Genomic DNA, 24,747 nt, shown 5'->3' with positions numbered 1-24,747 from the left:
GGGTTCCAATAATGGTGAGCAGGACTGTATGTCAGTCTTATACACACCTCTTCAAATAGTGTTGCCAAAATGTGTAAAAAAAATAAAAATAAAAAATACATCCAGAGTTTATGTACAAACTATAATAAGAAAATTAGATTTTTTAATCTCAATGAGTTTTTCTCTTCTGGTTAAATGATGGTTAGAAGCAAAACCAGTTGCATGTAATTTTCCAAGCAGTGAGGATGTAGAAAAGTGATTTTACTGCAGGAGCAGGACTCGCCTCAAACTTGTTCTTGTGATTCTGTATTCATTTAATGAGTCAAAACAGATCCTAACTTAATCTGAACATTTGTCAAAAACACATTAAACCTTTTCTAATATTCATTTCTTGTAAAATACAATTGTAGCAAAGAGAGAGGGTAAAGACAAGAAAAAATGGGGAGAAAAAATGTTGACAGAAGTTATTTCACTCATCAGCCAACCAGACAGTCAAGTTGATTTACAAAGATGATTAAATAAAAAAAAAACTAAACAGACAGAAGGAAAAAAAAAACAAAACAAGTTTGACACATGGAAACGTTAGACATCTTGGTGAAGTTTCAGGTCTGTAATGTGCATCTCGATCCTCTTGTGAAGACCATCCATTGATGTTGACAGGGTGTCATACAGCGCCTGGAAACAGGAACATGTTCCACCATGAAGCAGGGCTCTAAGCCAAGTTCTCTAACTTTTTTTTTTTTTTTTTTTTTAGATTCAACAGTCAAATTGGGCACACCCACATTTTCAACTGCATCACATTTAACAAGATAACTTTGAGAAAAAAAATCCCTGTCCAGAAAAAGGAACATGACTTGTAAACGATTAATCTGTCAAACTAAGTTGTGTTTGAATCACAATTGTACAAGACGGGTGTCTTACTGAAAAAGTGTTTAAAGTGCTTCAAATAGGTGAAATTTAAACATCTCAAGATAAAAGAATCTAAACTATAAAGTGCAACTATAAGTACTTTTCTAACCCAAAACCCAAATATTACTATTAATTGCTTAATGGTAAATCGTTAAAGGTTAATTTATGTTTTTCAATTATGACTTTTTTTTGTTAAAGGTTTTTTTTTTTTTTTTTTTGCCTGGGAGTACTTTTGACTTGCTTTTGTCCCAAAAAAGTTTGGACACCCCTGATATAACAGTTTCACTCAGAGGAGTGTGTAACAAAACTCGAGAACTGGAACAATTCTTCCTGGTTTGTTTGATCCAATTTCTGGTTTCCTCCGAAACTGCAGAAGCCTTGGACTTCCAACGAAGGAGATTCAGTTTGACGTACTTCTGTCTGACTGCAGCACTCGTCACCTAGTGGTCAGCCAGGTACTGGATGTAAACGACCCTTTATTTGCCGTGACGTGAGCTGAAAGTGCAAGCTACAGTGGGTTTAGCAAAGGATTGTGCTAAAAAATAACAATGGATAAATTGATTAAAATCAGGTCACTCCAAAGAAAAACTGAAGGAACCAATGAAACGAAAACAACGGCAGGAATACCTGTATGATCGGAGGAAGTCAAGTCATACCTGCTGAGAGTATTGTGTGTGGTTCACGAACGACTCGATTCTTTTGAACGATTCTGTGCTGTGAACGGTAGGACTCAATTCCCAGCTGGTGAGAACTGTTCTTTGTTGTTTACGACTTTGCCTGCTTATAATGCTCTGCTCGCACATCAACAACTATTGTTATTTTATTTAATTAAAAATTATGTCATCAGCAGATCAATAGAATAGATAAATACAATTGGTAGAAATTGGGATAATTTTATATTCAATGGCGCAAAAGAGGACTTTTGTTTTTGGCAAAGCAACTCAAGCCTATTATTCTTCTATTGTGTTTCTAAATTACAAATATGCCTAAGAATGTTAATACAACTCTTTGAGGTAAAAAAACAACTTATTCTTTTTTTTTATTTTCATATATTTTACATTATTAAAAAGACTAAAATCCACACTTACAGAATCTGTTAACTCAACATGCCGGGAGTAGACGTGTTCATGATGATTTTGTTCTGTCCTGTTGTATTTACTAAATGGCATGAATGAACAAAGTGAGTTAAGAGACTGATTTTCATTTCAGATTGCATATATTATGATGCATTTTTGTGGGGTCAATTTCGAGTCAGGTGGTCCGTTAGTTTTTATTAAATGGTTTAAGAGATCCTCAGCATGAAAATGTTTGCAAACCACTGGTTTAGAGGAATCATTAGGTTTGGGCCTAATGAGGGTCATTGGTCTGCAGGGAGACTTTCACTGTTTTTTAGTTATTTCCTGGAATGACTGGCTGTTCCGGTGCTATCTTAGATTTCTTTCTTTTTTTTTTTTTAAGTAGTACCACTGAGAAATTTGGATGCGCTCTGGAGCCCCACAAAAGATTCCCCCTTAAACCATCAGAAGTACCCCCATCATCAACATACCTGGGCCTTCTCCGTCTCTTTGCTGCAGACATCTCTCAGGCTCTTGATCTTGGCCTTCAGCTGACGGGTCTCTCCGGTGATCGCTTGGATCTTATCCGCCATCTCCTCGCGTTTCTGGTGGATTTGGTTGCACTGCCTGGAGAACAGCCGGTGTTAGGTTGTCAAATGAATGCTTTGCTCAGGTTAATTTTACGGGTCGTGACGTTTGAGTCGGTACCCCAACACTTCTTGGACATGCTGTTCCGTCGTCTCTCTTTTTTTCTGCCTGCGGATGTTCTGTTTGCACTCCTTATCCAGCTTCATGCCCAGAGCCCTCTTCAGCTGGACCTCCTCGCTGCACAGACTTTTCAGCTCCTTTTGCATCTTCTCACTTTGAACTAACAGCTCCTGGTACTGTTGACATCCAACATAAAAAAAAAAAACTTTAAATATTGTTTCCCCTTTACCAATTTCTACTGTGTGTGATCTACAGTGAACATGAGGTCACATTTCCACACTGACAGCTGTTCTGTTCATATTTTGCTATGCCACAACCACAAACTGTTTTGTTGGAGTTTCATCCAGAAGAGCAACCAAGTGACTGAATAATTGTTAAGTGAATGGAAAAATGTCTTTACAAATAAAAATATGAAATGTGTGGCATTTATTGTGTAGAATCGTCTTCTGGCCTCAGGCGTGTCTCTTCTAGCTTCGAACATCTACACACCCAACGATGGCTCAGTCAGATAGATCATCTCTGACAGAGATGGAAGCTTAGGGATTTGAAACCCGATACCCAGGAGGATGTGAGAGTTGAACGTACCTCTTCCTGACGCAGCCTGGTGTTGTTCATGCTGCTCTCCAGGTCCTGCAGCAGGCTGTTCATCTGCTGGAGCTCAGCCTCAGTGTGGGCCACGCTCTGCACCCTGTTCTGCATCTCCACCACATACTCATCTGTTTCTGCCTGAAAGTTTTAAAAAATGAAAAAATCAAACAGGTGTGCAAGAAATCCCAACATATTGGCTCTGATTGTATATGAGGGTTGTATTTCTATGTTATTATAATTACATAAAGTCTTCTGTTACTCAGATTGTTCATATACTTGACTAAACACTTCAGAAACTGCTATGATGCGACATTAAGATCAGGCGCCCCTCATCTTTATTTCTTCTTCTTCTGTGGTATTGTTTTGTCCATTCATTTGCGCTTTTAGGCCACAACCTTTTGTAATGTTGTCCTACAGAAATTGGTTATTTTTCACCCAAATACATCCAGTTCATAGATTCATAGAGTTGACTTTAGATTGTTATAAACTTTTATTTTATGCAGGATTTGGTGTAGGCGGCCAATGACTTGGTTTTCTGTTTGTCGTTCGTCAGAATAAATGGAGAACTGTCCTCCAAGACCGTTTAATCCTTCAACTAGTAACCAGCACAGTGCAGGAAAGATTGAGTTACATCTGCAGACCAAACACTTTCCTACTTACTATGGAGTTCTTGATTTTCTTTGCAGCTTCCTTCATCTTCTCCTTCTGGCTCTTCAGCTCCTCTGGAGACTCCACGATCTGAGACTTGAGTTTGGTGATATCCTCTTTCAGGTTACTGACGTCCACCTTCATTTGGGACTGAAACACAAACAGACACACACGTACGCGTTTAATGACACGGCAGAGACTCGACGAGCTTAGACATACGAGTCCAGATCACATACCAGCTTCTGTGTCTTCTCTGCTATTTTGGTTTTCCACTCTGCAATGTTATCGTTTTTGACGTTCTGAAAGGAAAACGACAGTGTCAGACTTTAATTTAACACACACTCACACACCACAACTTCGGTCGTGTGTGTCCATGTCAGTGCCTACCACTTCCTGGTATTCATGCACGGTGGTGGCCTGCAGCTCAGAGAGAGCGGCAGCCAGCTCGTCTGCCTCGGCCTGCTGTTCTGGTGGGATGGTCCTGGGTCAGGATGAGACGGATCAGAACACGTCACACTGTTCCCGTTTGTTTTGTTTTTTTTCCCCAAGCGTTTTTCAATACGGTTTCAAACGCAATGACTAACAGCTTGTGTTTATGTTGGAACGTTCTTTACCTTTTACATAGAAGACAACGATTAGACGGCATCGACTTGCTCTCAGGTTATTTTAACTATATTCATATGGTTTGTTAAATATTCAAATGTACTTAAAATATACTTTTACTGAAGTTCAAACTTTTTCTTTTTTTTTCCCCCAATACTTGTTTTCTGGCCGATTGCTGATTATCAATCTTTAAGACATCTTGCCGTCTCCAACGTTGACTGATACCAGTTTCCCCCACTGTATTATAAGCCTGGCGGGCCACCAGGCTTCACATTGCTTATTTAAGATTTTTTAGTTGGTGTTCAGGTACTAATCTTCCAATGGCATATAATCATTTTCAAATTTCATGTCAACTTTAAACATTTTTAAAACATGACGGGCCGCTGGATGAATGACTGGCGAGCGCCCAACCACCAGGCTTAACAAGTTTTCTGGGGGAAACCTTCCAATACAATATTTTTTTAGTTTTAAGTGTTAAATATAGCAAGAAAATCACTGAGCTGGTAACAGCAAAACCCCCCAAAAGATCTGAACATGTTCATGAGAAGACTTACGTTAGCTGCTCAATCTTCTTCTCTGCTTCCCGGTTGCCTCTGGTGTATGTCTGCAGTTTGTCCATATCCGCCCTCTAACAACAGGGGAAACAAACTTTCAACTTATTGCACTACTTGTGACTAAAGTTTTTTGGGTTGATTCAGTATTGCTAGAAATCTGAATTAAACTGGCGTATTAAAAGCCTGGATTGGACTGTGACAGAGCAACACAAAGTAGTATATAACTGTAAAGTGAATGGAAAATGTGCACAGCTTTTAAAACTTTTACATAAAGTCCCTAACCACCAGTAAGTCACTCAGCTCTGCAAAGGGATGTTAACGAGTCATTTGTGTCATTCTGCTGCGTTGGAGAAGAGCTGCATCTTAAAATTTCTGGACAGTAACTCTTAAGGACTGGACTTTGTGACACTGTGAGAAGCAGGTGTGTATTAACTTTTTTTTTTCTTTCTTTTTTTAAAATATGACAAAATAAAGTAATTGTGTGTTAGTCGGCAAGAAAATTTAGGTAATTTATGCAGCTGGTTTCCTGAAGTAGGCCATTTGGTGGCAGTGATGTTCTGTCCCACTCATACAATCTGTTGCCAAAGACCAAAAAATGTTTTGATATATTCCATCATTAGTATTACTGCAATAGTTACCACACAATATTGTGATAAACTTCTCATGCTGCCCATACTTAATACTCACCCAACAGATGTGAAACAAACAAACAAAAAAAAAACTTTTCAGATTAGCACTTGTACAATATCAAAATCAACCTGAAACCCATATATCTGCTTCGTAATATCACCGCTCGGCACTACTTTATGTCCGTCAGTCACATCAAATATCAATACAGTGCATTACAGATCATTTCTGTATGGATGAAATTGATTATTTGTGTTATGGATCAGATGGAACATACAAATTTGGCCTGTTTTTCCAGCATCAACACCATCCTCTCCTTCCTGAAGTGAAGAAAGTTCATGATGGCACTCAGAATGACCAGAGTCTTCTGTTTTTCTGAGAAAAAAAAAAAAAAACTCGATCACCTTGGGTCAAGACTAACATTACCACCAGATTAATCATGAAAACAGTCCCCTACAAAACTATACATCACCGTTTAGAAATTTTCCCCAATTTTGTTGTTACAGCTACATTAAATCTCATTGTCATTTTATGTGAAGATTTTTTTTCTTTGTAAAATAGGGATGCAAACAATTAATCTACTTGCAATTGTTAATTAGATTAAAATTAGTTCCAATCAATTAACTAATAATGTCAGTTTGGACCATTTTCACTGTTGTAGTACAGGTCCCATCAAAAAGAGGACGATGTCGCTCTCTTCACAGGAAACAGAATTTTGTACCTCAAGAATATTTAGTTAAGCATAGAAGTATTTATCATTGTCAATAATAAGTAATATTTATTTTAATTAATTTTATACTTAAATGTGACCATACTTTGTTTTACCATACACTGCCTGATTACTTCGTTAGAATGTAAAGTGCAAATAATTAATTAGAATTTTTTATTGTATTTTTTCCCCCTTTTTTAAGACTATAGTTGGTGCCAAAGTCTGCATTCACACTGCAGCCTGAAGTGATCCAAGTCTGATTTTTGTCCAATCGTTTTTTGTTTTTTTTTTTGGCCGTGGCCGTTCATACTTTCAAACATATGCGACCTGTATGTGATCTCCAGTGTGAACAGGGCAAACAACCTGAAAGTGTCCCGCATGCGCAGTAAACGGGCGCAATAACGTCAGCGTTCTCATTGTTTGCAGAAGTAAACATGGATTCTAACGGTGGAGCATCTTACGATTTTGAAGCTGTTGTCCGACCTGAGCAGCTTATTAACAACTTAACCCTCATTACAGTCCATCATGGTTGTTGGTTTTCTTCCCGTTTGCTCATATCAGGATATCAGGAAGCAGAATAGTGACATTTGTCGAGTATCGGTGACATTCAGGTCGGATGAACACAACCTGTACGTTAGGTCACTTTTGAATTGGATACCCAAATGTCCTGGGCCGCATTTGAAAAGAATCTGGCCTGTGTTGTTCAGACTGTCATGAATAGATCAGATACAGGCAGCATTATGTCCAAAAAAAAAAAAAAAAAAAAAAAAAAAAATCGGAATTGGTTCATTTCAGGCTGCAGTGTGAACGCACCCTAAGTTATTGGAAGACATTATTGATAATACTTAATCATATTTTCATATTTCCTACCAACTTACAACATTTCTAACACAGAAACAAGATGGACTGCTGTAACATTTGGCAAATTTTCTGGGGGAAGCCTTGAACTTATTTGGTCATTTATCACAAGTTACATCATTAATGCAACATTCATCAATATTAAAACATAATGCATGTTTTCCTAATTTGTAATTCGTAGTTATGGAAGAGAATAGGAATGTGCTGGCTGCAGCCTGCAGAAAGGCTTACTTACTTGGAGCCAGGAGGTCATTCAATGAAAAATCATACACTAGGCACATCGGTAGAAACTGCCTCCTAAAAAAAAAAAAAAAAAAAATATCACGTTTTAAGAATCATGTGTGAGATCTTACAGACAAGTGGTGCCAACTCCTCAGCCGTTTCATAAATTTACACTTCAAGCATGTTAGCAACATCGTGTCTTCGTTTCTGCACTGACACATAGGTGTTTAAATTTGACAAATTATAAAGAAAATAAATCCCACATGCGTGTGTAGACACTCATTATGGCAGTAGCACCCTCATGGTAGCCCGGATACTGGATGTTCTCCAAAAGGGGAACCTGTTGGAAAACAAAGCAAATACGTAGCCGTGACTCGGGGGGGAATACTCAAGATTCCGCTACATAGAAAGTGGAAGCAGCACGTAATAAAATGTTTACAGGTAAAACGGAGGTCTCACCATGGAGTGGCACTCAGGCCTGAAGCGGTACAGGAGATGCAGGATTCTCATGTACAGCGTCTGAACTGCTTCTGGCTGTAAATACAAAGAAGCAGAAAAACACTGGAGGAGCTGAAACCTGAATTAGTAACATAATGGACCATGCCCACCCAGATCTACGCTGCAGTTTTGTCCTCTGCTCCTCCTGATTATAGGGAGCCGAATGCAACAGAATTCTGTTTCATTTCGATTCTGTTGTCCAGAATGAGATAGCAGACCTACGATACAGATGTGCACTTCAATAAACTTAGCTTATAAGCAGGGTTGTACCGATTAATGATCTTTAAAAAAGCCTGACCTGCCAGTTCCGACTTTAGCCAATACCAATTTTTTCTTGTGGGATTTAAAAAAAACAACAACAACAAAAAAAAACTCTCAGATACAGATACACACACACACACACATGTTTGTTTTGCTATCATTGTGGGGACTTTCCATTGACTTCCATTCATTTCTACTAATTTCTACGGCCTAAACCTTACCTTTACCCTTTTCCTAACCCTAACCATCACATACCTAACCCTAACCCTAACCAAAACTCAATTCATACCTTAGCCCTAACTCTGACCCCTGACCCAAAAACAGGGTTTCCCCTCGTGGGGACCAGGCTCAGGTCCCCACGAGGAGCGATTGGTCCCCACAACGTAGCATATGTCAGGAAAATCGTCCCCACAAGGTATTACAAACAAACGCGCGCACACACACACACACACACACACACACACACACACACACACACACACACACACACACACACACACACACACACACACACACACACACACACACACTTTATTGTCCCCCTAAAGGAAATTATTTGAGGGCAGAAACAGACACAATAAGATAAAGACAAAAACATTAAGTACACATCATAGGAATAGAGTTTGGGCCGAGCTCAATGATTTCAAAATGGCAGTACCACCCTGGCATCCAAATACAAGACAACAAAATAAGTAATTAAGATAAGTTTGAGCCATTTCTCTACTGTCAGTTAAATCTTGGACTTAAGATTATTTCATTTATTTTATTAATTTGTTTAGTTTCTGGTTGATTTATAATTAGATTTTTTGTTTAATTTTAGTTGTTTAGAATGAGCTTTTTGGCTAGTAATTTGTTTAATTCATCACTGAATTTCAGTTTGGGACACAGGTGTTTCATGTATAAATACATAGGTTTTAGGAAGTTCTGTATGCAAATGGGTGGTCAAAGATTTATTTTATTTACCAGTCACAGTCAGTCTGCCACTTAGTCAGAGGTTCAGCAAGTGAGACAATCAGGTAGCCAACAATACAGCAAGGGCTTCTGTGTTGCTTGTAACATTTTTTTGTGCCTAGAACTATGAAAGAAACCAACAAAAAAAACTGTGTAAACCAGAAACTCACGGTTTATAAAGTTGAATCAAATTAAAAGTTTAATTAACTTTTACTTTGATCACCTTTTAAGTCATAAGTATTTGGATATTTGTTTTTAGAGCAAATAGTCACTAAAATAAGAAAAACTTGAAGTGCAATAAATCTGCCATCCTCCTAATAGTAGTCACAGCTTATTAAAAAGAGTTTCAAAGAAACTCCAAACTAACTTGAATTCGGTCATTTGTTTCTCCTCAACACATATACCATCATATACAAGCCAATTCAAAAATACTTTATTGATCCATCCCAAAGGGGAAATTAAATGTTGTAACTCATTTAATTAGAAAGTTATTGTAGACGGTGATTGGCTGTGGGCAGGAAAGGTCTGGTCTGTGTTATTGCGTTGAAATTCTACCGGAGGAATCCAAGTCAATGGAAGAAAGCCCAGACTAAACTGTAAATAGACATTTGAATCGAGCGAAATTGTGCAAGAAGGCAACGGTCAAGCTAACGTTGTACCACAATTCGGCTTTGATTTGAGTGACATGACCCAAGGACCCAAAAAGAATCCATTGTTTTGTGTACATGTTTCAAACGAGTCGAAAGGGTTTTTAGTGGTCTCACTAAACCGCAGTTTTCAGAGTCGGGGTAAACGCGTTGTTGCACAACACGGTATGAAAGACGACCGTCAAATACTGAAATTCAAACCAACTTGTCCGCAGCTTGTTAACTTTAGTTCACAGCTCCGTCTCCGCTCAGAGTCAGACAGCAATGTTAATAATGAAACTTTCAGCTTACCCTGGGAACCGGGGTCAGGTCTCCTTTAGTGAACTGTTTGGCCTCCTGGCCGGTGAGAACCTCATTGCGGTAGAAATTAACAATAGCGTCCGCGTTATGGAGGGGAAAGGTGTTTTCAGTCATCGCTAAAAAAATTCAAAATCAACTGTCACTCCGCTGGCAATACGATATTGGCGCCTTCTTTTTCATATACTCCTCCTTCTTCTTCTTTAATGTATTGGCGGTTGGCAAACAAGAGAAGCACGCATTACTGCCACCAACTGGTAAGAAGTGTGAACCGCATGACTGAAGAAAAAAAATAGATCCTATTGCGCAAGTTGCAATGTCTTAAGGATTTTATCGTATATCCCTATTGCTACTTTAGTTTTGTTTTTTCTTTGTGTTCTGCTTTTTGTATCACAATGACATAGTCTAAGTTGAAACATTCCGTCCAAAATTTCCTTGTTGGTATGACAATTACAAAATAAATTACTGTTTCTAGGTGCTAATTTAAAAAAAAATACAGTACAGAGTATATTGGTTTAACATATTTCATGATGTATTGATTGATTTGGTAACATTTATTAAATTTTCTATTTAATAAAACAATCAAGTACACTACTAAAAAGTCCCTCATCCGACACTGCAGGGGGCGCTGTGGATATTTAATAGGCACGTGACCCAACACGGGAGTAATCTTAGGGTTGTATTTAATGTAAAGAAAGTCCTGGGTACGATGACTTTGAAGGGATTTTCTGGTGTAAACACACGCAGGCATTAGAGTCTTATTTTAACAAAAATGGCGACAAACTGGACGGAGAGAATCAGTGCTTTCTGCTGCAGTCCAAGTGGCTTCCTGTCAGAAACAAGCCCGGATACTTTCCTGTCAGAGCTGCTACGAGAGCTGCGGGATGACAGAGCCAGCTACGGAATCAAGGTTAGAACAGCACAAACTTAGACATTACAGTCTGTATGGCTGGATAATTTGGCTTCAACACTAAAAAGGCCAATTACATGGACATGAGTTTTTGCGGTCAAGCCAGCCTCTTTCTTACCGAATACTAGAAGGTTCCTTGCAGGCGAAAAAACAGGAATGAAAAGAAAAGGAGAAGCATAAACATCATAAAAATATGTTTGGCAAAGCTATTTCTTTTACATACATATGTGTCCAGAATAAATATTTCATATTTTACGGTGGATGTTTGGAGAAACACACAAAGTAACTCATAATACTTATCCAGGATGTTTTTCTGTTATTTTCAGGAAATTATTTCTCCCAATTACTAAGAGGTGACGACAAACTAACATTTTTAACTTAAATGTCAAAGGATCACCAATGCTATAACCACAATATATGGAGGTGGTAACACAACTAATATAATTACATTACTAAATCAGAATACTGCAAAGTCTTTATTATTTATTATTAAGTTTTTATTCTCTTAAAAATGTAGAGCTAATTAAATGATCTAGACAAGACCTTAAAGTGGTTCCAGTTTCTCTCGATGGCCAACCTGTTGAAACTGTGGCAAATTTTAAATTCCTTGGGTCGTTCCTGGACATTCAGCTCAACCTTTCTGAAAACACTGACTATATTTTGAAGAACTGTCCTCAGAGACTCTACCTTTTAAGAAGACTTAGTGATCATGGGGTGACCCAACTAGACTCTAGTTCTGTCACCCCTATGTCTTGAATTTGGAGGAAAAAAATCATATTTTATTTATCACTACAGAAGGGTTCAGTGAATGCGCATATGAAACTGGTGGGTTCAGTACCTCAAAAAAGGTTAAGAACCACTGATTTAGACGTTTAGTTTCCATAAGTTTTTACATGATTATTTAGAAGTGAAGAAGTTAAGATTTCAAGATGACTGTTAATCCATATGCAGGGTTAGATGTTTCAAGATTAAGCAAATAAATAAATATACCATGAAAATGTGTAAATCTCCCAGTAATTAATTAATTATAAAATTATTTAAAAAACATAATGAAATAATTAAATTTGCCACTAGATAATTAAACGTATCATCAAATGTTAAATACATTGAGTGACTCAATATATCATGAAATTATGAAATTTGCAATTAAATAATTAAATGTTGAATGAATTAAATTAATCTTTTTAAATAATTAATTTAAATAATAAAATGTTCTTTTTAAAGAAAATATGTATTAAAAATGTATGTAATTATTTTACTCCATATTTATTTATTCCATTGCTCCTGTGTAAGTGTCATGAAATAATTTAACCATTCGAACCCAGCAGGAAGTCAGTGGGCGGGGCTAACATTGATCCTGTGAAATCCATTGACTTGGGTCGTTTATTGTGGTCTTACAAGCTGCATTATCAGGCTTTACACTTTCAGATTCACTGTATGTTCTGCAAAGGTTCAAAATGACCATGGGGAGATGTCTGGGAATAAAATTGTGCTGTCTCCACATATCCTGGACTTGCTCCTAATCGCATATTGATGTTTCTCATAAGAGTTTCTGATCCCTTGTGTTCTTTATCCCTCCCAGGTCCTCCTGTTGTCTCCCCTCTGTGAATATCCGACCCTGCTGTGCTCCTCAGAATCTGCTGGTGAGGAGACGGCCCTGGATCTGATGTCGGTGTTCACCCAGTGTCCATCCAGGTTCAGCCAGTTTCGCTGCCGTCTCCTCGTGGCCCTCACCAGCGTCCTCGTCTGCTCCTCCTGTGTGAACAGCCAGTCCCGAGCTTCGCTGGACTTTCTCGACTTGCTCCTTCGGATAGCTCAGGATGCCAGCGACCCCCCTGGCGATGGCACACAGCGCCTTCTCAGAGCAACGGCCTGCGACTGCCTGCGCGAGATGGAGGCTAGTTGTCCCGGACTTCTCTCCCAGCGCCTCGAGCTCCTGGCCGGGCTGCGGCAGCTGGAGACCTCCAGGCTGCATCAGGCTTTTGGGGTGCTGCAGATCCTGGTGTTGAGAAATGCTGTTTATCAGCTCACTAAGCAACCAGGTGCAGGCGCTGCGCATCTTAAAGCTCTGTTAGGAGGAAATGGCTCCGTTGCGTGGGAGGCAGACCAGGAAGCCGTCCACATGGACACCAAAGATGCAGCCATGCTCTTGTCCCTCATCCTAGGACCAATGGGCAGAGTGCCGACCCTTCACACCGGACCCGACTGTAAGGAGCTACGGTCTGTCCTCTCCTCCCTATTAGAAGAGTCCTACCTCCTCACGCCTTTGTGTCAGGCTGCACTTTTCCACAGACTAACCGAGGTGGTTGCCATGGTTCCCGGGATCCCTCCAACCGTATTTCGAGCTCAGCTCCTGCGACTGCTGGGAACCAACGAGGTTTGTGTTCAGGGATTATTTTCAAAGTAAAGTGGGATGCTACATCTTTCAGACTTTTCTTTTTAATGCTGGAAAGACAAATCTGCTAGGAGGAAATTATAAGCTTCCTCCCAGCTTATAATTTTACACTACTTTGTGTTGGCATGTCATATAAAATAGGCTGGGTTGTTGGTGTGTTTGCCAGGGACCGTAAATTAGTTTCAATTTAAGCTGTGCGTCAACATTCTTTTAGAGTCCAATGCTGGAATGGTTTTAACTACTTGCATCATTTTTGGTTTTGTCTGAAATGGCATGACTTTGAGTTAGCAGCACCAAGACTTCCTAAAACTGCTGACCAGGTTTTTCCCTCTGCTGTTGACACGTCAGGTTTGCCTCCTCCATGTCACCCTGCTGATGAAGCGCGGCTTCACCGACAGCCTCTTCAGCGCTGAAGACGAAGCGTTCCTCCTGAAGCGCCTGGTAGTCCTCTCCCAGCACCCGCTCCTGAGCTCGCCCGAGAAGCTCTTCTACATGGACTGCATCCTGCACTTTCCAGAGAACCGTCCAATCAGCTGTGGTGACGGCGACGAGGCCCCTCCTGTGCTGCTGACCCCACGGCTGGCCTCGGTCCTGCTGCCTTCGGTGTTTAATGACAGCGCCACCCTGCTGAGCCGGCTCAACCTGCAGGCTCTGGTCTTCCTGGAAGAGGGGGACGAGGAGAGCCACGGCCTGGCCTACATCTACGACCACCTTGCGGCGCTGCTGCACATCGTGGACAGGGGAGGCAGCAGAGATATTGTTGTGACCTTTTTCAGAGCTGCCTTCCTCTTCCTGTTTTACTTCCACCATGTGGAACGGTACGCAACTTGCCTTAGCGAGCAGCTATGTCATCTCTACCTCCAGCACACCCGGCTGGCCCCACATATCCTCAATCTGGTCAACCAGACTCAAGAGAGGTTACCGGAGTGCAAGTGGTTTGTGGGGCTCCTGCAGGGTCTCCAGAGAGTGATAACCAGGGTCCCGTTTGGCCAGCTCCGCCTACAAGACCTTAGCAGCCACCTTAAGGTGCTGGCTCGGGTGGCAGAGGAAGAAGAAATCTGTCAGCGCAGCTCTCTTAGCTTTCTGTCCACCATTGTCACCCAAACTTCCTCGTCGCTGTGTACCAGCGGCGACTGGCGGTTGGGAAATGGTCTGCTGGGAGTTTGCCGCTGTGTGCTCCTCCATCCCAATCTGGACTCTATACTTGTTCCTTTGGCGGACATTTTGCAGCATCTTGCCTTCCACTATGGCGACACGGACATCAGGGACCACGCCCGCCTCTACTACACACTCCTCACCATGTTGTCTCGGGAGAAGCTGTCCGCAGTGCTGGTGCAGAGTGCCGCAGAGGGCGGCAGTCAAGTCAAGAAGCGAACGCTGTCCTGCGTCATGGCAGAGAGCGAGGGGCTGACAAACACCCTGACCATCCACCAGACTGAGAAACCCATATTTCATCTGACCGAGGCTTTACCTGGGCCACCTCAGGAGGCAGAAAACCTTCAGCTGAATCAGGAGGATGAGTACAAAACACTGGAATGTTACAGGGCTCAGCTCAGCAAGTCTGGATTTGCTTCACTTATCGTGTTAAAGTACCACCTGACCCACACGGAGCCCCATGACCCTGGCTTTGAGCAGCTTTTCAGCATCCAGCTCCACTTCAGACACACAGACGATCACTACGAAGAGCTGCAGGACATCAGCGTCCCCTGTCTCTTCAGACAGGGACAACGGCCCGTGGTGCAGCTGAAACTGAAGCCCAGACGACCGTACCCAACCACCATCCATGTGAGCGCCATATTCACCTCTAAGGACGGGCTCACCTGGCACACCACTATGCCGGACATCCACGTGGCATTCCAGCAGGTCTTCCTGCCTCTGCCTGCACCCCCAACCTGGAGCAGCGCTAGCATACGAGACGTCTTTGAGGGCCTGTGGGATGAAATGAGCCGTGAGACGGGAGAGTCTTGTATCAGTCTGTTCTGCTGCCAGCTGGGGGAGGCCGCTCTGAAAGCTCTGGTGGAGAAACACTTCCACTCCTTCCTTGTGTCAGACCCATTGGAGGAGTCAGCCGAGTTCAGGGCGCTCTTGTTTCTCCCACCGAAGTCTCACATCCTGCTTAAGATCAGCTCTACGGAGGACGCCGCGCACTTCAACATGGCCACCGATGACTGTCGGCTGCTTCCTCACATGAACTCATACCTGCTGAAAGTCACTTCTTCACTAGAGAATTCTGTCTCATGATCACTTTTTTTTATATACCGAAGATAATCCTTTTAGCATGGAAATTTTTCAGTGTAGCGTAAAAAAGCAGATAATTGATATGAAATCAGACTATTGCACTTTGATGATCTTTTCATAAATATATCAAGTTAAATTTATTGTCTTCTTTTGACTACGTTTGAAAAGTTCCCTTACTTTGCTGATTCAGAAAGTCAAGTTTAGATTAATTCTCCATAATAAAATACTCTGATCTGTTCAAACTAAAAAAACATAATAATTACATCGGGGGTGTCGCGAGTACGACTCCCATCCTCAGTTCCTTTGCTGCATGTCTTCCCCTCTCTGCCCCCTTCCTGTTATATTACTGTCAAACCCTATTGGTGCCAAATAAATTACATTAAATCAATCAAAGTATTTTTAACGCAGAAATGGTCTAGCCGACAGTCACGCCACAACACATGGACAGAATGTGTTAATGACATCTATGAGATGGAAAGATTAACATTCTCAGACCATTTAGAGATGAAAAAGTTTACAGTCCTATGGTCCAAACTGTGAACCTTTTGTTAAACTCAACATGCAAGAATATTAGATGATAAGAAAATGGTAGTAAAGAGTTGGTTCATTTTGGGGGAAGTGTCAGTCGGCTCTCTAATTTCCTTTTGGTTTTGTACGTACAAGTAATGTCTCTTCAGAGGACTACCTTTTATTTTTGTAAATGCAAATTTAAAAATGGGGGGAATTTGAAATTTAGGCTCAGGTCAAAGTAGGTTCTTTGATTAATCTGCATTATGTAATAATAAAGTGTTAAAATTTTCCGAACGCATTAACGTCGACAGCCCTAAAATTTAAATTTTGTTTTTTTAATAGAACAGTTACATACTGCAGATGTAAGAGAACTGCGAAGCAAAGCTCATTGAAAAATCTCTGACTCCAGCCTGATTCCAGATCAACACAGTTCGTTGTATGGAACCAGTCCTGAGCCAGAGACAAAAGTCAGAAGTGCCTTACCTGACCTAGAGAAAAAGAACTATACTTTGGTTTGGTAGTCCAAAGTTTTCCTTCAGATCAATCAATTTAAATCAATCAGGTTTATTTGTACAGCACATTTCAGCAACAGGGCAGTTCAAAGAGCTTTACATTGCAAAACGGATGAAAGTAAAATTTGTATTTCATTTGGAAATCAAGATCCAGAGTGTGGGGGAAGAGTGGAGAGGCACAGACTCCACTCTGCAGTTTTCACAGGTGATTCGGGTTGCCATGTCGTGTGCCGGTGTTGGTTCACTGGGTTTTCTGAAGTCCGCAGTCATTTCCCTTTGCCGACAAGCTCTATGGAGATGCCGATTTTATTTTAGCAGGACTGGATACCTGCCAAAACTACTGAACTTACCAAAAGCTGGTTTAACGACCATTTTAACACCAACAAACTGGCCTGACCTGAACCCCACAGAAAATCTATGGGCTTTTGGGAAGAATAAGACAAACCAGAACTAGCAGAGATGAAGGTCCATTACACCTCAGCAGAACCACAGGCTGACTGCCTCCACGCCACGGCGCATTGATGCAGTATTTCATTCAAAAGGAGCCCTAATCAAGTGCTGAGTGCAGATGCTTCTGTAAGAAAATCTGGTTTTATTAGCCTGATGCAACTTTTCAATGTTTTGAAAAACTCCATTTGGTGTTTTTGTCAACTTGATACCAGAAATTAAATTAAAAAAAGTAAACACTTGAAATGCATTTCTCTGCGTGTAATGAATTGTGTGTAACACGAGTTTTACTTTTCGAACAGAATTCCAGAAAGAAATAGACTTACAAACTGTACCTGTTGATGGCGAAAAGAAAATGTAAACACTTTTCTATTCTCTGAAGTTTTTCTCTGTCTCCAAAGCGCGTTGATGTACGACTGCTGTAGAGGCTGTCCGATGTAAATCATTGGCTTGTGTTAATGATTGGTCAAATACAAGCACAGTAAAAACATTCCAAACAGTTTAAGTTAAGCACACACACTCCCCTGAGTCCCGGTTTGATATTTTCCAGAAAATGAAAAACACACATTCTTTAAAAATACGCCATTATGCATTTATGGCAGCTTAAGACAAATCGGTGACTCACTGATAGCAGTTTTTTAGTCCCTGCGTGGGAAATGTATCTGTATATACCAATCATACTTTTGGTCCAGTTGAAACGAGACTTTATTCGTCTAGACCTCTGAAGTTGGGTCCCGTACATGGAGGTAGGGCTGTTTGGTGGCTGAGCAGTTTGCTCATGGCAGCGATCTCTGCATCCCTCTTTTCCACCTCATCCACAGGAGTCCAGGACATGTCATGCTGAAGCTTGAATGCACCAAGAAACGGATGAGGGCAGCTTGGTCCCCACTCCTTCAATGGAAAATGGAAAACAAGTAAGCCAGATAGAGATAAAACAAGATGACTATCAAAATACTGTCATGCTAACCTAATAAAAATTCAGCTGCTAATTGGACGTGAGATTTTGTCCACTGACAAATTTTACTCGAGGGTTGTCGCTCTGAGTTACTTATTCCTGCACAATGTCTCTCTTATGCATTTACTAATTCCTTCTAGTGGAAACGCATTGGGGTGCCACGTCTGTAGCTTAGCAACAACTGACCCGATGACTTCACATCCTTTGTTGGCAACAGCTGGGGGTGAAATGTAAGAAGCTGCTAAAACAATACTGAACTCTCCTGGTAAATAACGACAGAAACTCACTGCCAACAGTACAAATTTTGGACTGCAACTGTTGTGACATCACACACACACACACACACAGAACTGCTGAGTCATGTTAGGTATTCATATGAGCTTCCTACAGACTCCCCCTCCGGGTGTGTTAGATAATACACATAATGAGTGGAGGTGACATAACTCGAAGCTTACGTTTCATGGAACCAACCTTAGGGGAGATGATGGAGAAGTATTTCTGTCCAGATGGCCGCTGGTACAAGTAGTACATGTTGCCTGGCTTTTTTACAATATTACAGGCAGCATGGTGGAGGTCAGCGTCTCTCTTTGCTTCTTCTAAAACCTGCGATAGTCAATCAGCAATCAATGCCACGCGCCATCCGATGGGTGAATGTGACCCGTCTGAACATAAACCCAGCTATTTTATGAATTGACAGTCATACCTTTTTGGCCTGCTCCTGCAGGTACCTGATCTGGTCAGCGATTACTGTCAGTTTGTTGCAAGCGTTGGCTTTAATAAAGTCGTCCCCCTGAGAAACATCCACGTCACTTCAGGAGTAAAAAAACTTTATTGTGAGCTAGACAACTTGACGAAACACCTCACCTTCTGCACTTGCTCCGCAAGGGCTACCAGGTCCATGGGGTCTCCCACTCTGTTGGTCTGATAGGAGCTGACCAGTTCCATTCCACTGGGGGCCGTACTGGTCTCAACCAGGTTCACTACAACACACATAGCAAGGTCACATCATGACTGTCACAGAGTCCTGGTAATCCCTGATTTTATGATTTATTTTTTGCATGTGAACTGGTTCACATAGAACGAACCATAATCGTACAGTTCACATAGAAATTTTTTTTTGAATTTGACATAATGTAATGTGACTGAACGTCAAGGAAGAAGACCAAGTAACATAACGCAAAGATGACATCTACACAGATAGTAAAAAATTCTTAACTCATATTATGAAATAACGTCTTCGCTTCAGTGTTCTTATTCTTTAAATAACATTGTTTAATACTGGGATCAATAACTATATTAGTTAAACAGGATTTAACTAATATAATGTAATATTGCTACAGTGTTTTTATTACTACACTGTAGCAATAAAAACATTCCTACAGTGTAGTATTTGATCAAATAAAATGTAATTTTGTTACTAAAACTGCAAGCAATTATCATGGGTTCCTTGCAGTGGCCGCCCGTCAGCTTCCGTGGGCTCGGAACCCTAATAACTTCATAATTTTAGGGTTCCGAGTGGACCCTAAAATTATGAAGTTTTATTGTGGAGTCAGAGCTCCTAAACCTCTTAACAGCTGGGAGTCAATGGTGATCCAGGCTTGTGTAACCACTCTGTCACTGCTTTACGCTCATGTAATACCTACTGACAGTTTCGCTACACCAAAAATATCAGCAACTATCTCCGACCAAATATAATACAGTAATTATATGACGACGCAGATCGATATCTCGTCACATGTTTTTTGATTCGGCGCAGAATAAACGTTTTCTTCATCTTTCGCACTAAGTGAGTAAAGCTGTTACCTGTAGTGACCTTTTCTGGTTGGCTGGGGAGACTGACTGCCCTGTCCATTTTCTCTTCTCTCGTTTTGAACTGTGCTGTTTTCAGCTTGCCTCCCTTCTTCCAGCCAAAAGCCGGTGACCGGCTACTGCTTCTGACCGTCTCGCAGAGAACTAAAGGTTTAGCTTCTGTCGTTAGCAGCACAAACATAGATATACACACATAGATGTTGCCTCGACGGCTGCCGTTTTTTTATGTAAACTGCATACACTCAGCGGAGAACTATCCAACTCCAATCACTCCGTTTTCAACCGGCTTTTAGCAGTTTAATTTGTTGCAACTTCAGCCGTGTTTCATGTAAAGTTCTAACAAGAACTGAAAAAAGAAGAAAAAACATATCTAACCAATTATATAAGTTAACCTTCCAGAATAAGTTTGACTGGCTCGCCTGTGTGCACAAAGAATTTAAATTTGATTGCACACGCTCACAACATAGACATTAAACATACTTAAACCTCAAGTCATAGGAAAAAGGGAAGATTTAAAAAAGTAAAAAGAAAGAATGTTAGAATATTAAGGAAAAATTAATTTATTTTAGTTTTTGAAATGTGAACGTTATATATTCATAGATTACACATAAATATTTCACATATTATTTCTGTAATATTCTACCTTAGAGGTAGCAAAATCCCAAAAAATACAATTATCAGTCGAGTCGTTATTTATTTTTTTTTTTTCTTTTACTTGTTAACTTAATCTGACTCTGGAATCCGGAGTGTTGCTGTAACACATGATGGATCAAAAGGCTGTTAAATAAAATATTTAAATTATAAAAGCGGAAGAAAGCTGGAAGGTCGTATTGAAATTAAAACAATTTCAATACGAAAATTTTAATAAGAAGCTCAAAAAAAGCTGAAATCTGGATTTTGTCGGTGTTTAGCTGCATTGGTCCGGACCACGGGGAGCTGTGTCCACCTGACACGAAGGGGGCGATACTGACGTACGCTTTTAGTGTTAGAGGCGACATCTACGTCTTCATTTCTATGTGTCGTCACTGCACGATCTGTCCCGGAAGCACTGACTATCAGTGCCATAGACATACGTAGACCCCTCATGGAGCCCTGAGTCGTACGTAACAGCGTCCGCCATCTTTTATGTGGCAGCAGAGCGATCGGAGCTCCTTAAGTCCTGTGCTGTGTGGACCTGTTTACCGTTTTACGAAACAAACTGGATTCATTGGCATTACCTTTCACAGGTAAGGATGAAAGATCAAAATTACTTGACTTTGCAGCCAGAAATTCGCTTCTAAACAACCGAAAAGTATTTCCTAATTGGCCCGAAATAACAGCTGATTTTTAGCGTAGCAGCTAACGTTTTCATACTGTTAACTAATGAGAGAGAGCTGATGAAAAACCGCTGTTAGAGGAGAAGTTCATTAAAAACCAGAGGATTTAGTAAGGAAAGATCAGTCAGAATCAGAACTGGAACTACTGTTCTTCAGTCTCTGTTCCCCAGCTCAGCTTCACCATGTCGGTCTTTAGCTATAAAGATGCTACGAGTCACAGCCCAACATGCTGAAAATGTATTTTTCTGAATGTGAAGGAAACATATTTTCTATTACATGTTTGAATAATTTCTCTTTTATCCTTGGCTTTAGCCTGTGAACCAGGACGTCTCGGAAGTCATTGGAGTTCTCCCAGTGTGACCAGCAGACTGAAGCCCTGCCTGTGACCAGTGTTCCCAGTATAATAGATAAATTATTTATTCTTTCACTTTTTGTGTAAATATCTCAATCTGAAGTATTAGTGTATTAATACAGTTTATGTAATGAAATAAGAATAATTTACTCTGTTAGAATTATTTTCACTCTTTGCTGTCAATAGCAGAGTTGACATACTGTAATTCATATCTTTTTCTCTGGAAAAAAGTAAGAAAAATATGTAGTTTAATGTTTGACAATGACTGATTTATAAGTCAAAAGTCATTTCTCAATGTATAAAAAATAAATACAAGAAAATTATTTGTTGTCTTGAAATGTTAAATGTACATTAAATTATGGAATTATGTAAATATGTTCTTTAAACACTGTAAAAGTGTGTCTGTTCATCAATGTTAATATAAAAATGATCAGAATCATTTCTATCAAATAAAAACATTGTGCTCTTTATTCAGAAATGCCCCGATGCAATTAAATAGTCACATCAAAAGTTAGAAACTCTGTCTTTAGTCATTTCTTTGATTGCCAAATATATTAGTGTGTGTGAGAAAATGTGTCAATTGACAGGAATTAACTCAAAATACTTTGTCGAACGGCAATTTCTTAAGTTCGGTCCATTTACCTGTATTAGCTTACTGGCACATATTCCACATTCAATATGGCGGACGTCCTACCTGTGGAAGTTTCGTTTCATATGTTTTATTTCATCGCAAATTACGGCAAGCTTTATTTAATTTATTTTATTCCTGGCTTTCATTAAGCTGCCTATTGATGTAATCTGCAGTTATAAAGTCTTTCTCCATCACTGCAATGGAGTAGTCAATAAAATACTGTTATTTACACCCTTTGAACAGTGCCATAGTTTGTTTCTCCTATTGGTAACGTATTATAATTTAATTGGTAGATCAAATCACTGCAGCCTGATATTTTATTGGGGAATCAAAATAATCTTATCATTTTACTTATTTATTTTTTAACGGAAAAATCTGGGGTGCATTTCAGTACACCTGATTTTATTTTGGGGTGTTTCTCAGATACCCCAAAATAAAATCGAGTGAAATCAAGCACTTTCAGAAGTAACCTGTAATAAACAAAGTCCATCATTGTCATAGCAAGAACACCAATGTTTACACTGTTTTTCAATGCTTCCATGCAATGCACAAGGCACCTATTATTCTACCCTAAAAAAACACAAAATAATTAATTTGGTGTTAAGAGTTGAGCGATTTCTACTGGTAGCGAACTGCCACGAAGTAAATCTGATTTTTACTTTTGTGTTGAATGTCTGCTTTACAATATATTTACCACTAATGACAAACAAAAAAAAACAAGCACTTTTCTGCAAAATTCACCAGCTGCACAATTCTTGTTAGTGTAAGATAAGTGGTATTTCAAAAGAGCAGAAAACTAATTTTATCTTTTTGAACAATAACAATTTTTGTTGCTAAGAGATGAGTGTGTTTACTGGTAACCAAGTGCCACGAAGTGAACATCTGACGATTTTTACTTTTGCAAAATTTCCCAACGGTAAATGTCTTGTATATAATCAGGTAAGCGTTATTTTGAAAGAGCTTATGTTTTAAAAACTATATAACTTGTTATTAATTTGGTGTTAAGAGATAAGCGGGCTTTTTTTCTGGTAACGAACTGCCACGAAGTATAAATCGAGATTTTTACTTTTGTGTTGAATGTGTGTTTAATATATTTGCCACTAATGACAAAAAGAGTAACTTTTCTACAAAATTCACCAACTGCACAATTCTTGTTAGTGTAAAATAAGTGGCATTTCAAAAGAGCAGAAGAAATATATGTTTTGAACAACAAGAATTTTTGTTACTAATATGTTAATCGGTTGCTAGGAGATGATCGCGTTTTCTGGTAACCAAGTTCCACAAAGTAAACATCTGATTTTCACTTTTGCAAAATGAACCAACGGTAAATTTCTTGTATGTAAGCTGATAAGCATTATTTGAAAAGAGCTTATGTTTTATAAACAAATATTACTTGTTATTAATTTGGTGTTAAGAGATAAGCAGGTTTTTTTCTGGTAACGAACTGCTACGAAGTATAAATCGAGATTTTTATTTTTCTGTTGAATTTGTGTTTTCTAATATATCTACTACTAATGACAAAAAGAACTAACTTTTCTGCAAAATTCACCAACTACACAATTCTTAACAAGTATAAAATAAGTGGTATTTCAAAAGAGCAGAAGAAATGTGTTTTTTGAACAATAACAAATTTTGTTGCTAATCTGTTGCTAAGAGATGAGTTTGTTTACTGGTAACCAAGTGCCACGAAGTGAACATCTGATTTTTACTTTTGCAAAATTTGCCAACGGTAAATGTCTTGTATATAATCAGGTAAGCGTTATTTCGAAAGAGCTTATATTTTATAAACAATATTACTCATTATTAATTTGGTGTTAAGAGATATGCAGGTTTTTTTTAGGTAGCGAACTGCCACGAAGTATAAATCGAGATTTTTACTTTTGTGTTGAATTTTTATAAATATATCTACTACTAATAACAAAAAGGACGAACTTTTCTGCAAAATTCACCAACTACACAATTCTTAACAAGTATAAAATAAGTGGTATATCAAAAGAGCAGAAGAAATATGTTTTTTGAACAATAACAATTTTTGTTGCTAATCTGTTGCTAAGAGATGAGTGTGTTTACTGGTAACCAAGTGCCACGAAGTGAACATCTGATTTTTACTTTTGCAAAATTTGCCAACGGTAAATGTCTTGTATATAATCAGGTAAGCGTTATTTCGAAAGAGCTTATGTCTTATAAACAATATTACTCATTATTAATTTGGTGTTAAGAGATAAGCGGGGGTTTTTTCTGGTAACGAACTGCCACGAAGTATAAATTTAGATTTTTACTTTTGTGTTGAATTCGTGTTTTATAATATATCTACTACTAATGACAAAAAGAACTAACTTTTCTGCAAAATTCACCAACTACACAATTCTTAACAAGTATAAAATAAGTGGTATTTCAAAAGAGCAGAAGAAATGTGTTTTTTGAACAATAACAAATTTTGTTGCTAATCTGTTGCTAAGAGATGAGTTTGTTTACTGGTAACCAAGTGCCACGAAGTGAACATCTGATTTTTACTTTTGCAAAATTTGCCAACGGTAAATGTCTTGTATATAATCAGG

General features: G+C 39.4%; 3 protein-coding genes and 1 long non-coding RNA gene across 4 annotated transcripts; 2 read left to right on the top strand and 2 right to left on the bottom strand.

Annotated features, from left to right (window-relative positions):
- Positions 1-269: 269 nt before the first annotated feature.
- nuf2 (UF2 component of NDC80 kinetochore complex) lies at positions 270-10,316 on the bottom strand. The gene is made up of 13 exons (XM_014976117.2): positions 10,109-10,316; positions 7,920-7,994; positions 7,724-7,800; positions 7,474-7,535; positions 5,949-6,046; positions 5,045-5,118; positions 4,275-4,368; positions 4,124-4,186; positions 3,900-4,037; positions 3,237-3,377; positions 2,652-2,827; positions 2,435-2,570; positions 270-654 (listed from the first exon to the last, which is right to left on the bottom strand). Exons 1-13 carry the CDS (start codon positions 10,229-10,231, stop codon positions 562-564), a joined length of 1,350 nt encoding a protein of 449 aa, XP_014831603.2. The 5' UTR covers positions 10,232-10,316; the 3' UTR covers positions 270-561.
- A 440-nt stretch (positions 10,317-10,756) lies between these two features.
- ap5b1 (adaptor related protein complex 5 subunit beta 1) lies at positions 10,757-16,068 on the top strand. The gene is made up of 3 exons (XM_014976113.2): positions 10,757-11,024; positions 12,607-13,401; positions 13,768-16,068. Exons 1-3 carry the CDS (start codon positions 10,887-10,889, stop codon positions 15,658-15,660), a joined length of 2,826 nt encoding a protein of 941 aa, XP_014831599.2. The 5' UTR covers positions 10,757-10,886; the 3' UTR covers positions 15,661-16,068.
- Positions 16,069-17,251: 1,183 nt separating this feature from the next.
- On the bottom strand, positions 17,252-20,090 carry cunh1orf50 (chromosome unknown C1orf50 homolog). Its single transcript, XM_014979469.2, has 5 exons — positions 19,885-20,090; positions 18,946-19,061; positions 18,785-18,871; positions 18,553-18,684; positions 17,252-18,017 (listed from the first exon to the last, which is right to left on the bottom strand). The coding sequence occupies exons 1-5, from the start codon at positions 20,069-20,071 to the stop codon at positions 17,832-17,834; spliced, it is 708 nt and encodes a 235-aa protein (XP_014834955.1). The 5' UTR covers positions 20,072-20,090; the 3' UTR covers positions 17,252-17,831.
- A 547-nt stretch (positions 20,091-20,637) lies between these two features.
- LOC106912668 (uncharacterized) lies at positions 20,638-22,429 on the top strand. Its single transcript, XR_001416987.2, has 2 exons — positions 20,638-21,116; positions 21,519-22,429. It is a non-coding gene; the product is annotated as an uncharacterized LOC106912668 (long non-coding RNA).
- Positions 22,430-24,747: the final 2,318 nt, after the last annotated feature.

The sequence above is a fragment of the Poecilia mexicana genome, unplaced genomic scaffold, assembly GCF_051168715.1.
Source record: "Poecilia mexicana isolate PSO_F unplaced genomic scaffold, ASM5116871v1 scaffold_5, whole genome shotgun sequence".
Lineage (NCBI taxonomy): Eukaryota > Metazoa > Chordata > Actinopteri > Cyprinodontiformes > Poeciliidae > Poecilia > Poecilia mexicana.
The sequence above is the reverse complement of the archived record's forward strand: the minus strand, read 5'-3'. Positions and strand labels throughout refer to the sequence as shown.

Coding starts and splice junctions, on each gene's coding strand:
- cunh1orf50 (XM_014979469.2), bottom strand. CDS start 20,071: ATGTTTGTGCTGCTAACGACAGAAGCTAAACCTTTAGTTCTCTGCGAG. Junction 18,872..18,945: donor TTGCGGAGCAAGTGCAGAAG/GTGAGGTGTTTC, acceptor GATGTTTCTCAG/GGGGACGACTTTATTAAAGC. Junction 18,018..18,552: donor TCTCCATCATCTCCCCTAAG/GTTGGTTCCATG, acceptor TTTCCATTGAAG/GAGTGGGGACCAAGCTGCCC.
- ap5b1 (XM_014976113.2), top strand. CDS start 10,887: ATGGCGACAAACTGGACGGAGAGAATCAGTGCTTTCTGCTGCAGTCCA. Junction 11,025..12,606: donor GAGCCAGCTACGGAATCAAG/GTTAGAACAGCA, acceptor TATCCCTCCCAG/GTCCTCCTGTTGTCTCCCCT. Junction 13,402..13,767: donor GACTGCTGGGAACCAACGAG/GTTTGTGTTCAG, acceptor TTGACACGTCAG/GTTTGCCTCCTCCATGTCAC.
- nuf2 (XM_014976117.2), bottom strand. CDS start 10,231: ATGACTGAAAACACCTTTCCCCTCCATAACGCGGACGCTATTGTTAAT. Junction 6,047..7,473: donor GAATGACCTCCTGGCTCCAA/GTAAGTAAGCCT, acceptor TTTTTTTCTCAG/AAAAACAGAAGACTCTGGTC. Junction 5,119..5,948: donor TGGAAAAACAGGCCAAATTT/GTATGTTCCATC, acceptor CCCTGTTGTTAG/AGGGCGGATATGGACAAACT.